This window comes from Astyanax mexicanus, chromosome 1 (assembly GCF_023375975.1).
Source record: "Astyanax mexicanus isolate ESR-SI-001 chromosome 1, AstMex3_surface, whole genome shotgun sequence".
NCBI classification, from domain to species: domain Eukaryota; kingdom Metazoa; phylum Chordata; class Actinopteri; order Characiformes; family Acestrorhamphidae; genus Astyanax; species Astyanax mexicanus.
Genome location: NC_064408.1, coordinates 95,951,512 through 95,975,612, shown reverse-complemented (window position 1 = coordinate 95,975,612; position 24,101 = coordinate 95,951,512). Strand labels below are relative to the sequence as shown.

Sequence of the window (24,101 nt, the reverse complement as noted above, 5' to 3'; positions counted from 1 at the left end):
ATGAAACAGCAGTGATGAATGCAGTATTTTTTCTGGGTGTGTGACGCAGTGCTGCTGAACGGGTCCTGCTGCATTACTTCACCTGTTCTCTGGAATGCTGCTGCTCAACTCCACTGTACTGATACTACTGCCATGAATACTGCTGTTGTCATATCTTACTTCATCTTTCCGTATTGCATTTCTATAGTCCATCTGTGCATGTGATCAAATAATTCTACACATAGTTATTCTACTATTCAAGTTATCCACATCAGGCAAATATACCTCAAATTTTATTTTAAGTGGCCTAGATATCTGTTACATACCCTTACATACAACAGATCATAGCTGCTTGGTTTGGAATGGGGGGATTTGACACGCCATTCTATTTTCAACAAGATGAAAACATCAGATTGATAGTTCTGTCTTTGTTTGGCTCCACCCACTTCTGATTTCTAAATGATGCTTGCAGTATGAATGTATGTATATGTGTGAAGCGTGCTTTTTTGTCAGGGATGAATTGTATGCTCTCTCTTGAGGGGTTAGGCTGTTGCCAGGTGAGTTTGCTTCTCCAGCACAGCAACACTGCAGGTGATTCTCTTCAGACACTTCTCACTGCAGGACTATAGTGGAAGGAATAATCTGGCTGACTCTTCTGCTGCTCTTCTTGTTGATGTGCTCTCACCTGTGCTGGAATTAGCCTGGATTTAGGAGATCACAGGTAAGAGCCAATCAGCTTTAACATCAGATTCAGAATAAATTACATTATTAGCTAACCCGTGCTCACACAACAACAGGGAATATTAATATGAAATACAAATAAGAAAATAAATACGTATATGCATCGATTATCTATTATACTTTTAGCTCCAGTAACCATATATGAGCACTTTGTAGTTCTATAATTACAGACCGTAGCTCTTCTGTTTCTCTGCATACTATTTTACATATTATCCTCCATTTACCCTATTTATCAATTCTCAGAACTCCACAAGACCACATAGAACAGCTAAAACACAGTGTCATCTCTATTACACACTCATACCTGGACCACCTTGTTGAAATCATTGCTGTTTGTGTTGGTTATAATCTAGTCATACTCTTCATCAGTGCTCACAGGACACTGTTGGTGGACTATTCTTAGCTCAGCAGTGAAACTGTTTTGTTTTAAAAACTCCAGCAGCACTGCTGTGTCTGATCCACTAATGCCAGAACAACATAAACTGCAAAAAACTAAATCTTAAAAATTGAAATGATCTAATTTCAAGGAAGTAAATCTTTTTTTTTCTAAGATTAGTTTTTTTTATCTTACTAAGCATTGTATGTGTGTAAATTATTTTGCTTATTTGAGGAATAATCCTCACAATCAGTCTTACTTAGATTTTTCTCCATATTTTAAGTAGTTTGAACAGAATATACATACAAAAGTCACCTGTCAGGTTATACTGATTATACCTGTTGAAAATTTAGTGATTTATGCTTGCTTTAAGTGCATGTTTTTTAAAAAAACATTTTGTTTACCCCACATCTAAATTTACATATATTTGTCTAGTTTTGCCAATGGATCTTTTTGCAGTGTACAGAAACAAACCACCACCATGTTAGGGTCACTGCAGTGCTGAGAATGATACACCTAGATAGATGATATATATATAATGATACTGTAACAGTGTAAGCAGACATCCTATTAACAGTAAATGTAACTTGTCAAATAAAAAGTCCATAAAAGGTAAATTGGTGTTTTGCTGTGTCAGACTCAGCTTTGAGACTGACTGGGATGTCCTCAGGTGTCGACCCCAGCTCAGCTTCACTGGGCAGGATGAGCCAGTTTTTCATGTTGTAACTCTTTGTCTTTGTCTTAATGTCCATGTTTACCTTCAATGGCTGTGAACAGCCGTGCTTCACATAGCTTAAAGCACTGTCATGTGAGTTCACAAAGCAGCAAGACTTAACCTTTCTCACTCTGCCTGCTTTACTCATACTTATTTGGGGCTGGTGTGGCTTTGGCTGGTTAACCCAGGCTGGAGGAAGATGACCCCTGTGTCGAAGTCAGTGGCGGGCAGTGATGTGTCTGAGGAGAGCAGTCAGTCTGGAGAGATTAGACTGAACTCAGAGGAGCAAGAGGTAAACACACTCATTTTAACTTCTAAAAACAGCCTAAATATAGAATTTCAACGATGAATCAATGTTCATGTTATGGTTGAATCAACGTTGGATTTGGTGTTGATTTTGAAAAGTGAATCAGTGTTGATATGTTCGACCTTTAATAAACCATAGCTCACATTCAGGATGCTCAAAATTGTATGGAAAAGGGAAAAAAAACTGTATGCCATGATGGAAAATTTATTCTCTCTCTATGAAAATACACCTCTGGGAACTATAGGAACTGTACAAGTACAAACAAAAAGCTTTAATTACTACATTTAGCTAAAACTAGAAAATCCTATGGTTAACAGAGTGTTAACAATAAACGTACATCACTGTAGTAAAGCCGAGCATAAAGAGTGTTACCCACCACTTCAAATCTGTTTCAACATCTGATTTCAAAAACACAACAGTAAAACAAATAGAATATGAACATTCCCCCAGGTATGATGAAGAATTGGTGCCAGATTGGTGCCATGTTTTTTTTAATTGTATGGTGATGAAATGTAAAATACTAATTCAAAAGGCAGAAGGTTGAGGACATTATGTTGATTCAATGTTGAAATTTCAAGTGCACATCAATGGGTCACTAGGACCCACATACACAAGATGGAGAAGTACATTCGGGAAGTTCCCAGTTTAAACCTACTATGACCAGGTTGTACATGTGTTGCCTGGTTCATTACAAGCAAAGACAATGCCTGTAATGCAATGTAATCTCAATTACATTACATTAAATTACATTACATTGCATTTTGCAGACGCTTTTGTCCAAAGCGACTTACAATAATGATGTACATATAGTAATAGAAATTCAAGGTAAAAAAAACATTTTAGATAGGGTCCAAAAGAGGTCAAAGGGAAATAATAAGATGATGAACCATTTTACATAAAAACTGCTTTAAATTCCCCTTTAAATATTAAAAACAGTTTTACACTGCACTCCTGTTCTTATGACATTTGTTATCTGTTATTTGTTTAAATGAATATTACAGACTGAAGAATCAATGGAAAAGATTGCCCTCTTGTGGACAAAGGTAAATATTACACTATTAATCCTATAAAAAAAATAATACATTGCACATTACTATATATTTACTGCTCTTTCACAGGTACGTTAGGCAGTTGACCCGCTCAGTACAAACAAATAACAGAACAAAACAACAGTACACGGAATAAATGTGAACTTTAGCTAAAATAAAAGGTACTAATTTATGAATATAAAAATGTGATGGGCACAAACTATAGAGCTATGGCTAATATAGAAACAGATACTGAGTGTGTTAATGTTAATCAGTGCAGGGTTGCAAACAACCAATTCCTCACTTAGGTCATAATTCAACTGATGAATCAGGTAAACCAGTTTTTTACTTTAACTGTTTATAATTGTTTGTACTAAGGATTCATTTCAAGACTCAGACATCACAGTACAATGTATAGGATCACCTCAGTCACCGACCAGCTACAAACAGAGGAGTGAGGAGTTTAAGAGGACGTTTAAAGAACTGGCTGATTTGGAGAGGCTGATAGTGGGTAAGAGAGACTAATATTAATAGAATTAAATATAAATAACATTTCCCACCATGTACCTCTAAGACTTGTATTTTCACCAGATTACACCTGTGCTCTTCAGAGGGATATTTTACTGCAAGGCCGCATCTACCTCACCGAGAACTGGCTCTGTTTCTACAGCAATGTCTTCTGGGGAACTAAAGTAAGCGCAAATGCTTTGCATGGATTACATATATTAGATTAAAGTGATAGGAGAGTTATAGTCTTTTTTATCTATTTTACTGTAGATCATGGTAAACATGAGAGATATTGCATCCATGTCAAGAGAAAAGATAGCTCGGCTGATACCGAATGCCATTCAGGTCTACACCAACTCAGAAAAGGTAAGAGCACTGCATTTTACAAGTAATAGTTTGTATATAAGATGCTTAGAATAGGAAATGTCTTCAAACTACTTTAAGGTTTTAAAGCTTTGTGTATTATGGACAAGTTATGTCATATACTGTACATACTCTACTTTCTGTCTAGTGCAAAGTTAAACCATATGATGACCATTTGAAATTCTAGGCATTTTCTTTCCCAGCTGTTCTTCACGTCGTTTTCTGCAAGGGAGAAAAGTTACCAAACCATTTTCCGTCTATGGCAGAATTTACTGCTGGACAAGGTAGGCATTTCCCACTCACATTTCTTCCACTTTAAATTAAATTGCACACAGACCACCACATATCGTTGCTGTCCAATGAAAAACATGACCAAAATCTTGTTTTTTCAGGAGAAGGCAAAAATGTCCTTAGATTTGAATGGATGTCAATGTAAAATAAGATTTAATCAAGTAATTTTTATTCAAGTATAATATTGTTCTATTCATCCAGAATTAGTTGCATGCTGTACAGAGTGGCAACAGGATTTAAACAGTAGAAAAAAATAAAAAAGGCCAAAAAATAAAGATACATGGTTTTCATTGGACAGCAGCGAAATACTCAATATAATGTGGAGTCTCCCAATATTTGAATTTAGGGGCTATAAAACAACTTTTTCCATGGCTATTTAAACTTCTTTGTATCTTCAACTATGTAAATTATCTTAGTTCTAATCTCACGCCCTCTATTGTGATATTTTGTCTTCTTCAAAAAGCACTTTAGGTTGAGAAACTATTTATAGCTTGTACTGAATGTACAATATAATAGCTTGAATGGGTGGAGCTAAAATGCTGTAGACTGAATAGGTGGCTGTGATGTGGTATTTATGAGATTAAAAAAAAAGAAATTAATACAGCCTGTTTAATACTTAGTTTGCATATATATATATATATATATATATATATATATATATATATATATATATATATATATATATATATATATATATATATATATATTTCGCCACTGTACATTAGAGTAAATCGTATTTATTTCTGGTCCTGGACTCCAATTACATACAAAAAAAAACCACAACTTTATTTAGATTCACAGTCAAGCAGACTGTGGTAATTCCCTCCTCATTATTTACCAACCAGGTTTAGTTTATATGTTTGAGCAGGTAAATCCCCAGACTGAGCTGGACTCTTGCTCTTATTACCTTTGACCTAGTATGCCCAGTGTAAACTAAACCTAGTCAGTACTAAGAGTCCAATCTTTATGTTAATGTAATGATACAAATCTGAAACTGTGCTACTGTGCTGCAGTGTTTTTGTAATCATGAAACTGGTCTGAGTGAAACTGAGGAAACAGCCAAGGGAGGTGAAGTTCAGTGACATCTCTGGGTGTGGTTTTCTTCTTTGCATGAGAACAGGTCGTCCCTTCAGAAAAAAAGTCCCACCTATGAATCATGGGAGCAAAGGCAGGTGAAAAGTGCAGTTACTCTGCTCTATGGAGCTTATTTAACTTATGTCTTTGTATATTGTATACATATATTGTATTATACATTATAATTAAATTTTTTCTTCTCAAATATTATTATTTAACAACAAATGCATTTGTGTTTAAAAAAGAGTGTATACGTAGAAAAATAGAGCCTATAACAGGCCTGAGCTTCAAAGCTAATATATGTTAAGATGGACTTTAAAAGTAAATATTTCTTACTTAAAGACTCCTCTTAACTAATCTGGAAATGCGACGCTGAAGTTGTATGTTCATTTGAGGGGCTATATCCAGAGAAAGGGCAAATAAGCTGCCCCGCCTTTTACGCGCTGGGATTGGCTAATAGTTCATAATAAGGGCGGGTTGCTGTTTGGTGTATGATGTTTGATGTATGAACAACAAACCAATCATAGCGCACGAGGGCAGGGCTTTAGCTGTGTCGACCTGCTGGAAAACGGGTGGGAAATAAAATATTCATATGGTTCCTAATTTAACTTTTAAATATTTTTTTGTTTTGCCTTTTTAACGCACCTTATTATTTTTTTATTTTAGTAGTTACCTATTAATATTTTCTTAATTAAGTGTGTGTATTACTTTCATTATTAGTACTTATTATTTTTGTTATTTAGTCTAGTTTTAGCTTCACTTAAATTTATTTGATTTAATTGTTTTTGTTGTTGCTTTTGTTGAGATTTTTTATTTTATCATCTTAATTGTTTTATACTTGTTTATTTTCATTTTTGTATTTGTCTATGGCGATTAAATATAAATAATTTTTTTCTTGGTCAGTTCCTGTCTATTGTAAATGCTCAGATATATTGATAATTAAGGGTCATTTGAGTCACCCACAGTGTAAATCCGAGTAAAAATATAGTCAGACTGATTTATTGATATCTATAGTAATAGCCAATGTAAAAGTGGTGTTAAGAGAAATATGAGTTTAAGAGATATATGAGTATAGGAGAAATATGAAAGAAATATGAGTATAGGAGAAATATGAGGAAAAAATAAATATAGGAGAAATATGAGTATGAGAAAAATATAAGAGAAATATAAGTGTAAGAAAAATATGCGTATAGGAGAAATATGAGAGAAAGAATAGAAATATCCATATAGGAGTAATATAAGAGAAATATGAGTATGAGAGAAATATAAGAGAAATATGAGTATAGGATACTGATAGTATGTTTTTATGTATATGTTGTATGTCCCTCTATTAGGCCTAGGGCCTGTAATAAAGTTGAATAAATATAGGAAAATATGATCATAGGAGAAATATTAGTATATGAGAAATATGCGCATAGGAGAAATATGATAGAAATATGAGTATATGAGAAATATGAGTATGAGAGGAATGAGAGAAATATGAGTAAAAAGAAATATGAGTATGAGAGAAACATAAGAGAAATGTGAGTATAAGAGATACATGAGTATAGGGGAAATATGAGAGAAATGAGAGTATAAGAGAAAAGTGAGTATAGGGAAATATAAGCGAAAAGTGAGTATATAGGAGAAGTAAGCGTATAGGAGAAATATGAGAGAAATATGAGTATAGGACAAATGTAAGAAAAATGTGAGTATAAGAGAAATATAAGTATAGGACAAATATAAGAGAAAAGTAAGTATAAAAGAAATATAAGTATAGGACAAATATAAGAGAAAAGTGAGTATAAAAGAAATATAAGTATAGGACAAATATAAGAGAAAAGTGAGTATAAAAGAAATATAAGTATAGGACAAATATAAGAGAAAAGTGAGTATAAGAGAAATATAAGTATATGACAAATATAAGAGAAAATTGAGTTTAAGAGAAATATAAGTATAGGACAAATATAAGTATAAGATGTTGAGTAGTGTGTGCAGGGGCATAGTAGCAAATTCTGGACCCTGTACACTTTCAATATCAGTGGGCCCCTCTCCAAGCCAGGACTTAAGAAAAGGATTCTCATGGACCCCTCTCCCTACTCTGGCCCTGGGTATTCAGGTCCACTTTTCCCCCCACTACCACGCCCATGAGTGTGTGGTGGTAAGGTGTTGAGTGCTTGTCTGAATACGGGTGGGAGATGAAATAGCGCTGCTCTGACTTCCTGGACTTCCTGGTCTCTGTGGGCTTTATCTGTAGTGACAGCTCCCAGGTTACTTTAGTTCACTGAAGGCCTTCGACAGGTAAGCGACACCTTGCTGTGAGTACGATAAAATAACTCAGTGCTGTGCTGTCTAGACTAAAACTCACAGGAGTTGAGAGATGGTTCTGTTTTCAGTCTTTCTTGGTTTCGTTATCGTGGTTAATATCTTGGTTTGGGTAGTCGACCATCGGTTTGTGTGTGTGTGTGTGTGTGTGTGTGTGTGTGTTTGCGCGCGCGCCCCATATGGCGTATTAATTTGTATATATGTGTGTGTGAGAGAGGTAAGGCAGTTTTTGGCTTGTTTTTTTTTTTTTTTTTTTTTAGAACCCCGCTCTTAATCTCAGTAGTTTTGAGTAACTTTCGGACTCAGAGAGAGTCAGCGACTCTTACTCCAGCTCTGTAGATTAAGTTCACGTTTGTCTGGTGTTAGAAGCTCTTCTCACTCAGTCATTGAGTTCATTGTAAAAACACAGACTGTAAGAGCAGCACTTGTTGTGGAGCCATTCTCTTTTAAGCAGGTGGTGTTAATGGTCCACAGGGGAACACCCAGTATCAGCTTCACCTTGCTTTATAACTCTGTTAATCATGATATGAAAGAAACAAAAACTAGATTAGATCTTATCTATAAAAGTCTGCAGTCATCCAGGCCATTCAGTTATCTGCAAACTGTCTACAAGTACAGTCTCTTTCACATACTATAGGCTTCTACTGAACAATTAATCTGTACTGTATTCTGCTGAATTAATGCCATTTGCTTGCTGTAACAAGCTCTTCCTATTCCTTTGATTTTCTCTCTCTCTCAAAAAAAAAGATTTACTTTAAAGAAATGGTTGACTGCATGTTCAAATAATTGATATTTATGATAAAAAAACACTACATGTGCATGCACATTGTATTTTTCTATATTTATTATCATGCAATTTATTAAACAAATGGAAAAATAATTAACCAAACTGAATTGCAAGAAAGTGGTTTACATGATCTAATATTCACCTTAATAAATCAATAAACCAAGAGACAATACTCAGTCCTGTTAATGGCAATCATTTCTGTTACTTTTAATTTTTTAACTGAACAGGACTGAAAGTAACAAGAATGAGTTTTTTAGCATTGAATTAGCAAAAACATGAAAAATGCTAATAGCATGAGGACACTGAGCACATTCTAAATTTTCCTAAAATTTGTATTTTAAAAATAAACAAATAGCATCTAATAATTAATTTAGGTAACAGGAATTTGGGTTGAGATTGACTTTCTCAGTCAAAGTTACAATAAGATCAAATATACAGAAAAATAAACGAGGAAACTTAATTCTGGTCTTCCCATGATCTTTAGAAGAACCAGCTGGTGTTACTTCCTGTTGTAGATGTGACTTGTAGAATGTTCCAGTTTTTTTAGATGGGGTAGGTAATGTTTTACGGTAACAGGAATTAGTGTAACCCAGGGACACAACTAAAATGTGTATTTTAACTTAAATATATTATGAAAAATATATTTTTTAAGCGTAGATGGGATTTGGAGTCCCACAGCAATGCAAAAACAAATTACATTTCTGGAGGATTTTAATAATTATATTTCATGTTAAAGTAAACATATAATTTCCTGGGGACAGTGCTGTTATTGTGTTCCCTGGCCTAATTTGATATAATTCATAGTTTGGGAGATGTATTAGTGTTTTTACCTACTGCAGGCCACTTTGTGTATGGTGACATTGTTTACTGATTGGCATTATGTAACTGGCAAAAATATAATGAAGTTAATTCATATGGAAACAAACACACAAGGAAACACAATAGACAATATCAAGCTCCTCAGCAACAATGATTGGGGTCAGTTTCTTATGTCATACAATTAGTCAATAATTGAATTAATAATTATTTTGCTCTGCCAAACAAATAGGATGCTATTGAGTGGTTGTACTTGACCCTGTAAGTCTTTTTTGGTTTCGTTATCATGGTTAATGTCTTGGTTTGGGTTGTCGAACATCGGTTTGTGTCTCTGTGTTTGTGTGTCTGTCTGCCAAACAAATGGTCAGGATGCTCTTGAGTGGTTGTACTTGACCCTGTAAGTTCACGATGCCCATTGGCAAGTGTCATTTTTGATAGGATAATGCCCTTTGAAGTGAATGAGCTTCATCCATTGCCTTGATCAATAACTGCTCATCCAACATCAATACCTGACCTTCCTTAAGCTCTTATGGACAGATGCAATGAAATCATTGCAGCAGTGTTCTGATATCGAGTGTAAAGCCTTTTCAGAAGAGTTCTGAAAAAAAAGCAGACGTCTAAAAACATTCAGACAAATAGCATAGATTAGTGTTGTAACTCTGAGCAGCTTTACTCTGATTGCATCTGCACAGGCTATTGCAAAGCAGGTTAGGGCTGTTTTCCGGCTGATAGTGAGAGTGTTTGACGTAGTAACATGAGGAATGAAAGGTGCACAGTGTTGGGTGATCTGCTATCAAGTGAAGAGCTGGTTGAGGTCTCCCGGACAGAAATCCCGGAGAAAATGTAAGTAGTGCTGAGAAGTTTCTTTGCTTTTCTATTCTTTCCACAGCAGTTGACCAGGCAAGAGCTGTGGCAGATGGTCAAACAGCATTATGGCAATGACTTGGGTTTGAGCTATGAGGAGATGGAGAGTTTGCAGATGACAGCAGACACAAGTGCATACACTCAGACCAGGTAATCACACACAGACACAGGCCAGTGACCTTGTGATAGTGGTCAAGGTTAATAGTTGACCACGGAAAGAGATTTTTGCCCTAGTGTAACTCTTTGTGTAACTCTGTGTAACTCTTTGTAACATTAAGTATTTGGGTAGTACAAGCCCTTCATATTAAATCCAAGTGTGTGTTGACCTTGACTTTTGAACTAGCTACCAAAATAAAAGCCAGCCAAGGTAGCTAAATTAAAGCTGATGATTGAGTATACAGTACAAGGTCAAAATGCATTGGAACATCTGCTCATTCATTGTTTTTATTGCAAGGAAGGGTGTTTAAAAATAGTTAATCCAGCTTGTTGGATTAATTGTTTCCACTGTTCAGGGAAGGCTTTCTACTAGATTTCTACAGCATTGCTGTGAACATTTGAATGCATTTAATGACCAAAGCCTCAAAGGTCACAATGTTGGATAATCACCCAACCTCATCTCAAAGTACTGGATGGAGCACCATCGTTCCAAAGAACACAGCTTCACTTCTCCACTGCTCACTGCTGGTGGATTCAAACCTTCTAGTATATGCCTGAAAATTTGACGACATGATGCCAATAGGTTCATGCTTATGTGCTCCAGAGAGTCCTATTCTGTTGCCAGTACTTCTCTAGAGGAGCTAGACAAGCTGTGTGTCTGCATTTACACATGTGGGTCAGCAATAGGTGCAACTTGAAGTAGCTAATTGCACTTATTAAAAGAGGAAGGGGGCACAAATATTGGGACAACCACACAGAGCCTTTAAAAGCAATAGAGTGTTTAAAATGCTGTGTAGTCTAATACTGGATTTAATCCCTGTATATCTATGTATTTTACTTGTATTTTAATGTTTATGTTTACAATGCTCTGTTTCATACTGGAATTGTATGCATTCTATTAATGTATGTCAGTGACAATGACAGCAGTGAAGGAAAAAAAAAAAGGAGAAGATTTTTTATTTTTATTTTTTTTTAGACGAGTTGATAACTCACTTTTAATCAAATTCTTCAGGTTTTGGTTCGTTAGTTTCCAGTTGAATGCAGAAATTGTCTTTTAGATTGTTGAAATTTATTCAATTGGTCATATAAATAACACACTAATATAACAGTGTAACCTATTTTAGCTCAATAAACATCTGTGCCAACAAACAAATAAAATAATGACTTGTATTATCAAATTAGAATTGAGATTTCTTTTATAGTTGTATTAGCAGGTTACATAACAGCTGTGGAGGGGCATACATTTTATTTATAGAAGGAAATATGGTTGTTGACTGACAGTACTATTGCATATAAACACACTGGATGAACTGTGTGAAGAAACAGACATTTTAAGACAGATATTATTCAATTTTAATTTGTTAAAATGTTATATGCTGTTTCTTTTAGCCTAAACATGAAAGCAGATGATCACACCAGCAGGATGGAGAGACCTTCCTCACTTCGCCTTCCTCAGAACGAGCAGAGTTCATATGAGGCATCCACGCCACTGGGAGATGACACACAGTCTTCAGTAGGACTGCAGAGCACTCTCTCTGCAAATGGGGTACGTTCTTTAATAGAGATTTATGTTGGTTGTATGGAGTATGTAGTAAAAAAAAAAAAGTCTACAGTGTGGGTAAAGGTACAAAAGCAAATTTATATTTTTAAATTGTGGAAATGAGGTGTTTCTCAAAAGTGAAAGAAAATGTCACGTTAATATTATTTCTTTTTTCTTTTTTTTAAACCATATTTTTGTGTTAAACAGTAGAAAGGAATAATATCGGAGACTTCAGAACACCAAAGTGGAGATTGTCTGTCTCTTGCTTTTGGGAAACTGCCTTGTCTGGTTTCTTATTAACATCAACACTAAACCACAACTAGACTAAATAAAGCCCCAAACTAACACTCTAGCCCAGAGCTGTTATTTGTGTTAGCTCCAAGCTGTTGCTCTAGCCACAGTCTGATGATCTTATAAGATTTCTAGCCTTGACTAATCTATATTTAGTGGTATGTACATGGTACTGTCTATCAAAAGTAAATTCTGTACTGGAGTATTGTTGGAGGGCTTTGATTTGATACAGGTTTGGAGAGATATTGCAGATTTAGATTGTGTGTTTACTATTATTGGTGACAGGAGGACACCCGTAGCACAGCGTCTCGTCAGCGCAGTCCAGACCTATCTCTAGAGCGCTTCAGCAATGAGCGAATGTCTAAACGCTCTTCTCACTCCTTGGACCTGAATGCCAATGAAGATAGACTCTCAGAAAACAGTCTGTCTGACAGCATGGAGGAAGGTGAGAGACTCTCTGTGCATTATTATTTTTTTTTATTCTACATCATGGGTCCAGATTTAAAAAAAACTTTCAGGAGAAAGAAATAATAATAATAACATTTGATTAACATTAATATGAATAAAAATAAAAAAAGAGGTTTTGGAAAACATATTACAGCTCATCATAAATGCTGAAATTATTATTCAGTTTAGTCTGTGCAAAAACAAAAACTTGTGATAGTGGAAAAAAACAAGTTCTGCTGGATGCCTACATTTTCATTGGGATCAATAAAGTGTCTGTCTGTCTGTCTATCTATTTACATAATTATTGTGATCATATTGTAAAATATAACAGTGACATCAGGAAACCATTACTTTTCTTTTGTAGAATTGAATTGTACTTTAAAAACAACCTTTTGATCTTGTTAAAAAACTTTAAAAAATTAGACATAAATTAAATTCCATTAAATGATTTAATTATGATGATTGGACATTAGAGGCTTTTTGTATCTCATCTCTTCAAGTGTAAGGTCATACCTTAAGGCCTTGAGTTTTAAATATATATTTTAAAATATATACGTGAACCATAAACTATATACTAAAATACCTTAGGATAATGGCTAAGACCAGCTTTTTTTATAGTTGACTTGCATGTTTGGTTTTTGTATTATTGGCTGGCTAGCCATCACTGTGTGTTTATGCTAATGTGTGTGTTTTGTTCATTTATTTTGCTTTTCTTAGGTGCAGTGGAGCGAGACTGTGTGTCCCAGGCATCGCAGGGAAGGCTATATGTGAACAGGGCTTTCCGTATCAGCGCTGAGAAAATGTTTGAACTGCTTTTCACTGATTCATATTTTTCCCGGCGGTTTATGAATGCAAGAAAGATCACAGGTAAATATTACATTTTATCTGTTCTGTCTAATCACAACATTTTCCATATTGTTCTGAATTTCAGAATTTAATATGCTCTACTGACCTTTTTATTTAACTGCACTTTAACTCGCTCACTAAGTTACTCTAGTTTATTTTTATTGCCAAATAAAGCTAATTTATAGGGTCATCCTACCCACACTGAGAGACCGCTGGCAGTTATACTTTCTGGGTATCACCAGGGATCAAACCTGTTATCTCCCTGTGATAGAGAGTGCTAGGACAGCTTGGGAGTCCCAACCATGTTGTACTTTTAATGTGATATTTATACTGTTTGCACCTGGGTAAACACAACCTTTTTACAGTTAGATTTTTTTTAACCGTGTTGAAGAAGTATGGATGAGTCAGTTGTTGAAAAGAACAATAATTCCCAAAAAAATTTCCAACATTTTTTTTTTTTTTTTAATGAGATGTTTTTTTTTTTTTAAAGCTTTTTTTAAAGATGTTCTTTTTTTAATTTGGTCTTTTATTTTTCCTGTAATTATACAATCACATAATATGCCTTCCTTCTGGCTGGTAATAATTATTCCTTCACTTGGCAGGTGCAAACTGTACATCTTGGCAGAGGGATGCCTCTGGCTCTATGAAGAGGACTCTAAATTACACAATCACTATCAGCAACCCACTAGTGGGCAAATATTCCACAGCTACAGAAAATCAGGTTAGTCCGCTTTATACTCCTCTCTCTTTCTCTCCTTTCCTGTGTGCCTCTAAGGCTTGTGTGTCTGGCAGTATTAGTAAAACTCCTCCTCTGTATGTGTGTTGCTGCCATTTAACAAACACCACCCACTGTTGCTTTCTTCAGACATTATATAAGGAGTCTAGGGAGGGCCATTACTACCTGGTGGACACTGAGGTTTATACACATGATGTTCCGTACCATGACTACTTCTACACTATGAATCGCTACTGCATTATCCGCAACTCCAAGCGCAAGTGTAGACTAAGGTAAGTCTGGTATTCTTTCTGGACTGGGGCCTGACTGATATATCACATAAATTATAAAATTAATTAATATTAGGCTTTGATTTATAGATATGAATAAATTGTAATCTTGCTGAGAAGGCATGATGTATAAGACTAAATTGGCTGCCCTGAATTGCATCACATTCAAAAGGTGGTCCAGGCTGGAACACTCTCAAGTAGTGTCTGATATGGGGCTAAACTGCTAAAAGGGATTATATTATATTATCTGTAAAATTTAGTTTTGCATGATCTGTGTTATTGGGGACCTTAATTCTGCAATTTACTGACCTTTTTATTTAACTGCACTTTAACTCGCTCACTAAGTTACTCTAGTTCATTTTTATTGCCAAATAAAGGTAATTTATAGGGTCATCCTACCCACACAGAGAGACCGCTGACAGTTATACTTTCTGGCATCACCAGGGATCAAACCTGTTATCTCCCTGTGATAGAGAGTGCTAGGACAGCTTAGGAGTCCCAAACATGTTGTACTTTTAATGTGATATTTATGCTGTTTGCACCTGGCTAAACACAACCTTTTCACAGTTAGATTGTTTTTACCATGTGGAAGAAGTATGGATGTTGTTGATAAGAACAAAAATTTCCAACATTTGTCTTTTTTATAAGAATGAGATGTTCTTTTTTTTTTTTTAACTGTATTTGGTCTTTTATTTTTCCTGTAATTATACTCCAAAAAGGTGGTCCAGGCTGGAACACTGTCAAGTAATATGGGGCTTAACTGCTAAAAGGGATTATATTATATTATCTGTTCTCTTTAAGCACAAGTAAAATTTAGTTTTGCATGATCTGTGTTATTGGGGACTTTAATTCTGCCATTTAAAATGAAGTAATGGTGTATTAAGTTTAAGATAAGTTAGCCCAGTCATATAAAACCATATTGTTTTGCTTTCTTCGCAGGATTTATACTGATGTGAAGTACAAGAAGCAACCTTGGGGCTTTGTTAAATCGTTTATCACCAAGAACTCGTGGAGTGGCCTAGAGGATTACTTCAGACACCTTGGTAAGTATTCAGCGTTCAGTATTTCTCTGCATCTCTGCTTAGATATGTTCTTCCCAGTTGCTATCCCCTAGTCTTCTTGACCTAGTCTCCAACATGATGTGTTCTCCCTGTGTTATTATAAATCATTGCTGATGCATTTCCTGTTATAGCATGGTCTGCATTTTGTGCATGTCGTGCTGTGCTCTGCAGATCTACAGTCCTGTTTCACTCTGCACAAAACCCAGCTGCCTGGAGCTTCAGTGCAGATGTTGTGTGTAGTTTTTTTTTTTTTTTAGCTTGAGGCTAGAGGCTTTTTAACTGTGCACATAGTTTAATCCCCAGTTTTGAGCAGCATATGTATTAGTTGTATGTTTTAATGGCCTACAGCAGTATAAAACCTAATGACAATTATACCAACATTTTAAATATTAATAATTGCAATTACTAAGCAATCTAGACAGTGCATATACTGTACATGTTGTTTTTATCTGAGCAGTTGTTCTAGTGGTGATTTTATATGTGTTTAAACTGTAATTGATGCGAACATAAAATAGATATATAATGTCTAATACAAAAAGTATGTTATTGTTAACATAATGATTGTAGTGATTTGAATGTGAATTAGTATGCAGTGCATTAATGGCATTGGCCAGGTGTTGTTATTCAAAATGACTTATTTAGGCTACAGAAGAAGATATCACTGAGGTGTTTGTAATGTAACAGAAATTGGTGGGTGTAGCATTACAGAGTTAGACGTGTGTAACTTTACAGAGGGGCTTGTTATAGAGGTGTTTGTTACCGAGATAAATGGGTGTAACATTACAGAGGTAGATGAGTGTAATGTAAAAGAGATGATCATGTGACACAGGTAGGTGTTTGTAAAACATTACAGAGTGGTTTAAGTAACAGAGGTGTTTGTTACAGAGCTAATGTGTGCAGCGTTAAAGAAGCAGGTGATTGTAACGTTACAGTAGGGTTCATATTACAGAGGTAGGTTAGCGGAATGTTATAGTGGAGTTCATGTTACGGAGGATACCCTATCACTTTATTTGGTGTCTAGTAGGGAATTAAACCACAATCCGCCATATGCGGACCAGTAGTGGTGTTCACTAGACTTTTCTAACTTCAGTGTTGTAACATGTTCTAGCGATACCACAAAAATGTCATTTTTATACAGTCCCATTTTCTAGTGCATTTATGTATTTTCGGTGTGTATTTTCAGGCACAGCTGTGTCTGTGAGTGCAGATTGAATTTTACTGGGTCTGAGGGCTGACCAGTAGCTTCTCTGCTGCTGCAGACAAAGCAGGGGCTAGCGGAAAAGACAGGAATTAAGAGGATTGATCAGATCAAACTGTCTCTGGCTCAGTTTTGCCTGTCTGTTGAGAAGAAAAAAAAATCAAATTTTAATCAAGCACACATTTTGATCCATATTCACACCAATATATATATATATATATATATATATATATATATATATACATAAGCTTTCATGTAAAATTAGTGGTGATTTTATATAACCATTATCTTGATTCTGAGTGTTCTTTCAGCAATAGTATTCCCTGAGATTCTTATATTGTTACAGTGGTATCAAAAAGTTTGAGCACCCTTGATAATTTTCAGGATTTTCGTCTATAACTCATTGATTGTTTGGATTAGTAATTCCAGTTAAATATATCATGTAGCTGATGAACACAGTGACATTTGAGAAGTGAAAAGTTTCTGCACCTGCCTAATCCTATAAACTTCATTTCGCTTATGAAATATTAATGTGTTTGTCTGCTACATAGGGTTGTAACGGTACAGAAAATTCAGTCCTTTTTGGTGAGGTATGGCTCACGTCCACATACTTTATCCACCAGCATTATGAGGTTTTTATGATTGTTCTCAAAAAAGACCTGCAATAATATATATATTTTTAGTTATTGTTGTAGGCACATTATAGTTGTCAATACCCTTGACTTGAATGAAGATCGGATCATGTTTAATGACAAATATATGCAGAAAACCATGAAATTCCAAAAATATATATTTTCTCTTCCCACTGTATACATGAATTTACACATATTTTATATTTATAAGCTATGCATTGCCAATACTTTGTGATCTACCCCCATTCTTGACAGTTATTTTCTTGATTCTAGGGCAAAATTCTAAATAATGTGTGTCTAAAAAAAATTTATTCTTTAAATTCTATGCTCATTTTACTAGTGGATTCAACATCCATACATTCAACATTCAAAACTATATTTATGTAGAGAGTGGTAATGAAGTTTTGCCTATTTCATGTATATTGGTTTCTTAGCAGCTTGTAAACTCTACGCAAGTGCTGTGCTGTAATCACATGCTAATAAGTAAACTGTATTATTGTTTTGGTACAATAGAGTCAGAGCTTCTAGAGGAGGAGGCAGAGCTGACCCAAGGATCAGGTGACGCTGGAAAGGGCGGCCTGCGTAGAAGGAGGAGAACGTACAGCCGCACTCTGCAGGAGCACATGCGGCCCGGCAAGCAGTATGGGGCAGACACAGAGCAGCACAGAGATGGCAACCTGGGTACGACTTACTGACTTTGAACACCAAAACTACTATAAGCTTTCTCTTAGTATTCAGGTGTATGTGTGTGCATGTGGTGATTAATAAACACTGAGCAAACATTATTCAATCCAGTCAATGCTTTGAAAATGCTCTGTCTGAATGCATGAGCTCCATAAACTAACACTGACTGGTTTTACATTTCAGGAGCTGCAGACATGAAGAGCACGCAAAAGTGGAACATCACCTTTATTATAGCTGGAATGAGCTTAATGTAAGTTAGTTACACACACACAGTCAGCATTAAAGTGAGATAACTGCATAAAGTTTAAAAAATCAAACATAATTTGCAACAAGTAACCATTTACAGTCATATGAAAAAGTTTGGGCACCCCTATTAATCTTAATAATTTTTAGTTCTAAATATTTGGGTGTTTGCAACAGCCATTTCAGTTTGATATATGTAATAACTGATGGACACAGTAATATTTCAGGATTGAAATGAGGTTTATTGTACTAACAGAAAATGTGCAATATGCATTAAACCAAAATTTGACCGGTGCAAAAGTATGGGCACCCTTATCATTTTATTGATTTGAATACTCCTAACTACTTTTTACTGACTTACTGAAGCACAAAATTGGTTTGGTAACCTCATTGAGCTTTAAACTTCATAGCCAGGTGTATCCAATCATGAGAAAAGGTATTTAAGGTGGCCAATTGCAAGTTGTTCTCCTATTAGAATCTCCTCTGAAGAGTGGCATCATCGGCTCATCAAAACAACTCATGTTACAGTTTTTGTCTAATTGTGTTGATTTGTTTTCCAGTCTTTTGTTTCTGACGGTGCTGAACCTGGGTCTGTTCTTTAAACTGTGGGCTATGGAGGATGTGGCGCACCGCATGTACCTCAGCACAAAACAGCGTATGAGGGAGAGAGCTGAGGCCAAGTAAGAACCGCTTGTGGTTTTGTGAACTCACTTTGCATGCACAATTGAACGTCCCTTTGTAGGTGTTTATTAGTTGAAGGTATAGAACAGGATTTTTAAGTTTTATTTACTCTTTCTTAAGTAAATTGGCAATTCCTCTAAAAATGAATTGTAGAAATGTAAGAAAATAATGTGCTGCAGTAAACATAGGATGGATTGACTATTTAAAGCAAGAATAGCTTATAAAATTACTATACAAAAACAAGAAATATGATGAAAAGCAGGAGACCAAGTGTGTGGATTTTTAGTGCAAATCTGAGATCTGCTGGCAGCTGGATTCAGCTTTGGGCAGCATGAGAGCTAAATGCTGCCTCACCATGTTTGTTTCTAATTGTGGGCACTGCTGGCTGACAAATCCCTAGTGTTCTGGGATGCTTGTAGTTTGTACACAGAATATATGAGCTTCCACAGTGTACTACAAGGATACCTCTTGATATGCCAGAAATTTTTTAAGCATTAAAAATACTATAAATAAGTTCTGATCCTTTTTCCACAGTTTGTCACCTGAACTGGGCCCCAGACAGACTTTGTTCCACAGAAGTCCAGAAGAGACGCGCTTACTTAGGGCAGTGCTACAGGACTCCATCAATCTGCTAGAACAGGTGTGTTGGTGTGGTTGCAGTATGCACAAAATATATAGAAGCCAAAATATTAAGAAAATATACATATCTATTCATTTTTCATTTATTCCCCTTTAACTATAGACTTATGTATACTTCTTTACACTGTGACAGACAGACAGACAGATACTTTATTGTTCCCAAAGGAATTGTTGCAGCCAGTAGCAGTTACACAACACAGCAGAAACAAACAACAATATCGGTGGTACAGTAAGAAAGCGCATTAAGAAATAAAAGACTATAGAAGATTCTAACTGAGGCTTTAAAAATGATCTAGACCTTATAAGATATAAATAAAAATAAAAAATGCTGTAACCTCAGATAAGGATGTTATCTACTACAGTTGTCAAGAATATATACAAGAATATATAAACCTAAGCGTAGATAGGAGTTAGTGCAGTAATACATAATAATAATATCACATTCTTTTCATTCTTTATGTTGGCATGAGTGCTAAACAATACTTCCACTACAGTACAGTTCAGATTCCAACATTATTTCTTCTTTGTTTTTACGGGACAGTGGCCATATTTCGCTTGAACTATTGTCTCCACTGCCATCTCAGTGTTATTGCTACATTCGGTCGGTATTTGTAAGCTTTTTAAAAATGTGATCAAATAAAGATGAAATATCTGCAGACTAGTATTCATACTGAACACTGACCCTAAAAGAGCCTTAAGAAGCTCAGGTACTGAGTGTTCTGTTACTGTCTAACCTGTATCTCAGACCACAAAATGGTGGAGCTGTTTTAGAATAATAATAATGTTTTTTTCTGCCTGCAACCTTAGAAAATATTAAGCACTGTAAATCCAAATACACATAAAATACAGTATACAACTTTAGAAAACACCAGGTGCTCTTTCAATCATATGAGTGTTCTCTGATGAATAGCTCAATTCAAATGGCCAAAGTGACTTGAAATACAATTTAATTTATCTTTATATTTTGTATTATTATTATTATTATTATTATTATTAATCAAAAAGTTAGTTAGTAAATTAGTGCCAGTTCTGATATTGTAAGGATTGTTGCTGCTATACTTTCCATCTCCGCTAAAAGAGCTGCCGCATGTGCTGGTGTAACGTGTCTCTTTTTTATTATGCTGGAAGGTCTCTGGTGAGCAGGTTGTTTGTTTGTGCTGGTCGTGATGGCTCCTGTTTCTCTCCACAGTTACGCAGTTCTCTAGTGGTACTCCAGCAGAACTTCCAGGGACACAACAAGACCTCTAACCAAGTATGAAAGCCACAGAGCTTGGAAACGACTGAAGTACGGGGGATCCGGCCCACAGGCCTATGTCAGAGAACACTGCCATAGAGACAATTACTCCAGAGACTTCTCTTTGCCTCTGGGTGTTACTACCACAGACCCTGTGTGTTGTGGTAACAGGTACCTGTAATGTTTTTAAGCATTGTTTGAGTAAGTAAGGCTTGGTAGTGGGCACAGGGAGCAGTGCGGGCCCTTTGACCCTGTGAGGCTTGTTTGTGAAGGAAAGGCCTAAATTCAATGGTGTTGCCTGCTTACTTTTTGATTAATATTTTTAATGTGCCTTACAGTTTACTTGTTTTTTGAGCTTCTCTTGTTTTGGCCTGTTGATTTGCACAGCTAGCTTTTATCCTGTTTGATAATCTTGTGCCAAGTTAAGAAGTAACAAAAAAAGTTACAAAGTAACTTGTACAAAGCAATAATTACTGTATACATATTCCGTTATGGCACTGCAAAATCAGGGTGTGAAAAAGTGCTTGAAAAGGTTACTCTTCTTCTGCAAATTTGCCAGTGGCTATAAAGTAACTTCTGAAGCTTGCAGACATTTGTTAATGATTGCACTTTTGAATCCTTTTCTAGCGCAGGATTGCTACTGACTAAATGCACATTCTGCCTGGTTTTGAGCTGTTGTTTTAAGCTGTTGTTTTGAGCTTATTCCTAGATTTAATTTAAAGAGAATAATTTAAAGAGAATAATAATTTTATCATTTTTTCCAGCATTTCAGTATAATTCAGTTGGTCAGATGTAAACAGTCAGTGGCCTCAATGTAGTCTGATGTGAATTTTTTTATATTAGAGAATCTTATGTAAGGATCTTTACAGTGGTGATGATGGACAACAGCGGTTACTGTATCCACAAACATTTTATTTATTTTTTATAAAACACCAGTCAACCTGTTTGTCTTATAAATTTTATATGTAAAGTTCTATGATGACAAAATGGAGACATTCCAATTTTTCTTTGGGGACTTTTTTGCTTTAGAACGCTTTTTGTGTACCTTTTCACTATATAAAAATGTATTTTAAGTTAAAACGTTGTTCACTACACTGTCCCCATTCGCAAACACTGTAAACCATTATAACTTGGTAAGTTTCTCTAGGATAGAGAATTTCACAGCAAACTACTGTCAATCACTGTGTTTTACATCTTATTCATTTAATAATGCATAGATTTTGGGAAAAATACTTATTTACATACGACTAGTATCACTAAGACTGCGGATTTGTAACCCTTGTCCACAGGTATGATATTTTTAGTTTATATGAAGGAACCTTGAGTGTGGTGTTTTAATGATTTTGGAATATTTTATGTTCCTCTGCAAGGCCTTTCCACATGTACAGTAAAGTTTATTGGTTAATATATTAATATCAGGATGGGCCAGCAGGATTATAGTTTATGATTGTTTTTTAAATGCATATAATGTTTACACTATATTTGTATGATAATTTTGTGAGTGTACAGGAGCTCATATTGACTGCAACTTGACCGTACCTGTTTAATAGTTTATGTATGTATATGGAGTTTGGCTCTGTGGTCATTTTAATTTGTCTCAAAGGCTGACCTGTGCTTTCTAAAACCTTCTCAGGAAATTTACATTTCTTATCCCTTTTTTCTTTCTTATATGGATATTGAAATGTAATGTCTATTTATACCTTAAATAAAAGTCCCATTCATGGGTGTTTCTCAATTTTGTTGAACTATTTTTGTTGTTTGTGTGTGTGTTCTACTATGCAGCAAATATGTTTGTATCTTCATTATCAGATGTATTCTCCTGCTGTAACTCTGATGGGCTGTGACTCTGATAGAGCTTTGTTCATGGGTGGCCTGCATTAAATCAGAACGTGAAACATCTTCCTTGTTGCTCAACTTGAGTTGCTAAAACAGCAAAGCAAGGAGGGTGTTACAAATAATATGAGGCAAGACGGAAATTTTGTAATTGTCATTTCTTCAAAATCTCTAATTATACCACAGACAAGATAATTTAAGTTTTTGCTAAATAATAAGCTTAAGATTTTTTTGGATGTTAATCTACACAAAATTCTCTCCTGTAAACTTCTTATTTGGGTGATAAAAGCACTTCAGTTTATTTACAGTAAGATTACATTTCCGATATATTCAACAGCACAGTTAGCAACTGACCTAGCTGCGGATAGCAGCAGTGTTATTGTAACTTGTTTTAACATGGTAAACACGCAGGCTACAGTCAGATGTCCTCTGAACGGCGAAAAAGCTAGTGCTGTGGTTAGCGGTTAATGCTAATACTGCTGCAGTCTCTGTGTGGGAGAAACTCTAAAACTCCTGAATAAAGATGTACTTCAGCATAGTGGCTCTTTACAACCTGACTGGTAAAATTTAGACCAAGGGTGCAATGGATTATAAGCCTCACTGTTGATTTTTGGGAAAGTAAAGGATTTTAAGTGTGTCTTGTAGGTCGAATATTACAGTAGGCCAACTAAAACAAAGTTGGTGAAATTTAATATTTTTATTTATTATTATATTTTATTAATATTTAATTTATTATCTCAGCTATTTTTTCAGACCTAGTGGTGGTTTTCAGTGCTGCAACACAAAAAACTGTAAATTTTGGTTTGAGGACTCGAATGAATGCTATGCTGCTTTATCCTAGACTAGTATTCAAAGGTTACTACATTAATATCTGCATTAAAATAAATATGATCAGCGAAAAAGAGGATAATAGTAAAATATGGCATCAGTAAACAATAGTTTTATGAATTTAAAAATATAAACTTAGATGGAGGTTACTGACTTATTTTATTGTTTAGTTTCAGTCTTAGTGTGAACAGTGTGTGTGTTAAGTTAATCCATGGTGTGTGGAGGCTGTACCTTATCTTTAACAGTGCCCTACAGTAATCAAGAGGGAGATTTGAGAATAAGTGATGAACCATGCCTGATGTAATCAAGTAAAATGTAACTTTTGTGGTACAAGACAAGACAAAAAAATAAGTTCAAGCTGGAGAAATAAGTGTATCTGTTTGACTTCTGGTAAAATGTAGCTTTGGGAAAATAAATATGTAAGCAAACCCATGTTTTACTTAAATTAAGTAGCACAGACAGCATTTTACTCCCCTACATTAATGCATGGCTGTGAGGCTGCAGTAAAACTTCACCTCTGAAAGCGCAGGTCTGTGTCTGTACTGACGTCAAAAGACTAAAGAGGCAGCGGCCTTGTTTGTGTTGCCATGTTGGGAGAAACGCCTCATCAGGTAATTTGCCTTAAACAACT

At 35.3% G+C, this 24,101-nt stretch overlaps 1 protein-coding gene across 2 annotated transcripts; it reads left to right on the top strand.

The window, feature by feature from the left end:
- The first annotated feature begins 502 nt into the window (after positions 1-502).
- On the top strand, positions 503-22,544 carry gramd1c (GRAM domain containing 1c). 2 transcript variants are annotated; one of them, XM_007249026.4, is made up of 19 exons: positions 503-700; positions 2,000-2,103; positions 3,120-3,161; positions 3,525-3,657; positions 3,738-3,838; positions 3,924-4,019; positions 4,220-4,300; positions 10,178-10,302; positions 11,698-11,854; positions 12,425-12,584; positions 13,304-13,453; positions 14,035-14,153; positions 14,298-14,440; positions 15,377-15,480; positions 17,842-18,009; positions 18,196-18,262; positions 18,816-18,935; positions 19,471-19,576; positions 20,765-22,544. In XM_007249026.4, exons 2-19 carry the CDS (start codon positions 2,011-2,013, stop codon positions 20,831-20,833), a joined length of 2,034 nt encoding a protein of 677 aa, XP_007249088.2. In that variant the 5' UTR covers positions 503-700; positions 2,000-2,010; the 3' UTR covers positions 20,834-22,544. The 2 variants fall into 2 exon arrangements, with proteins under 2 accessions (XP_007249088.2, XP_015461240.2); XM_015605754.3 differs by lacking the exons at positions 503-700; positions 2,000-2,103; positions 3,120-3,161 and having other exon boundaries at positions 3,570-3,657; positions 3,758-3,838.
- The last annotated feature ends 1,557 nt before the right edge of the window (positions 22,545-24,101 follow it).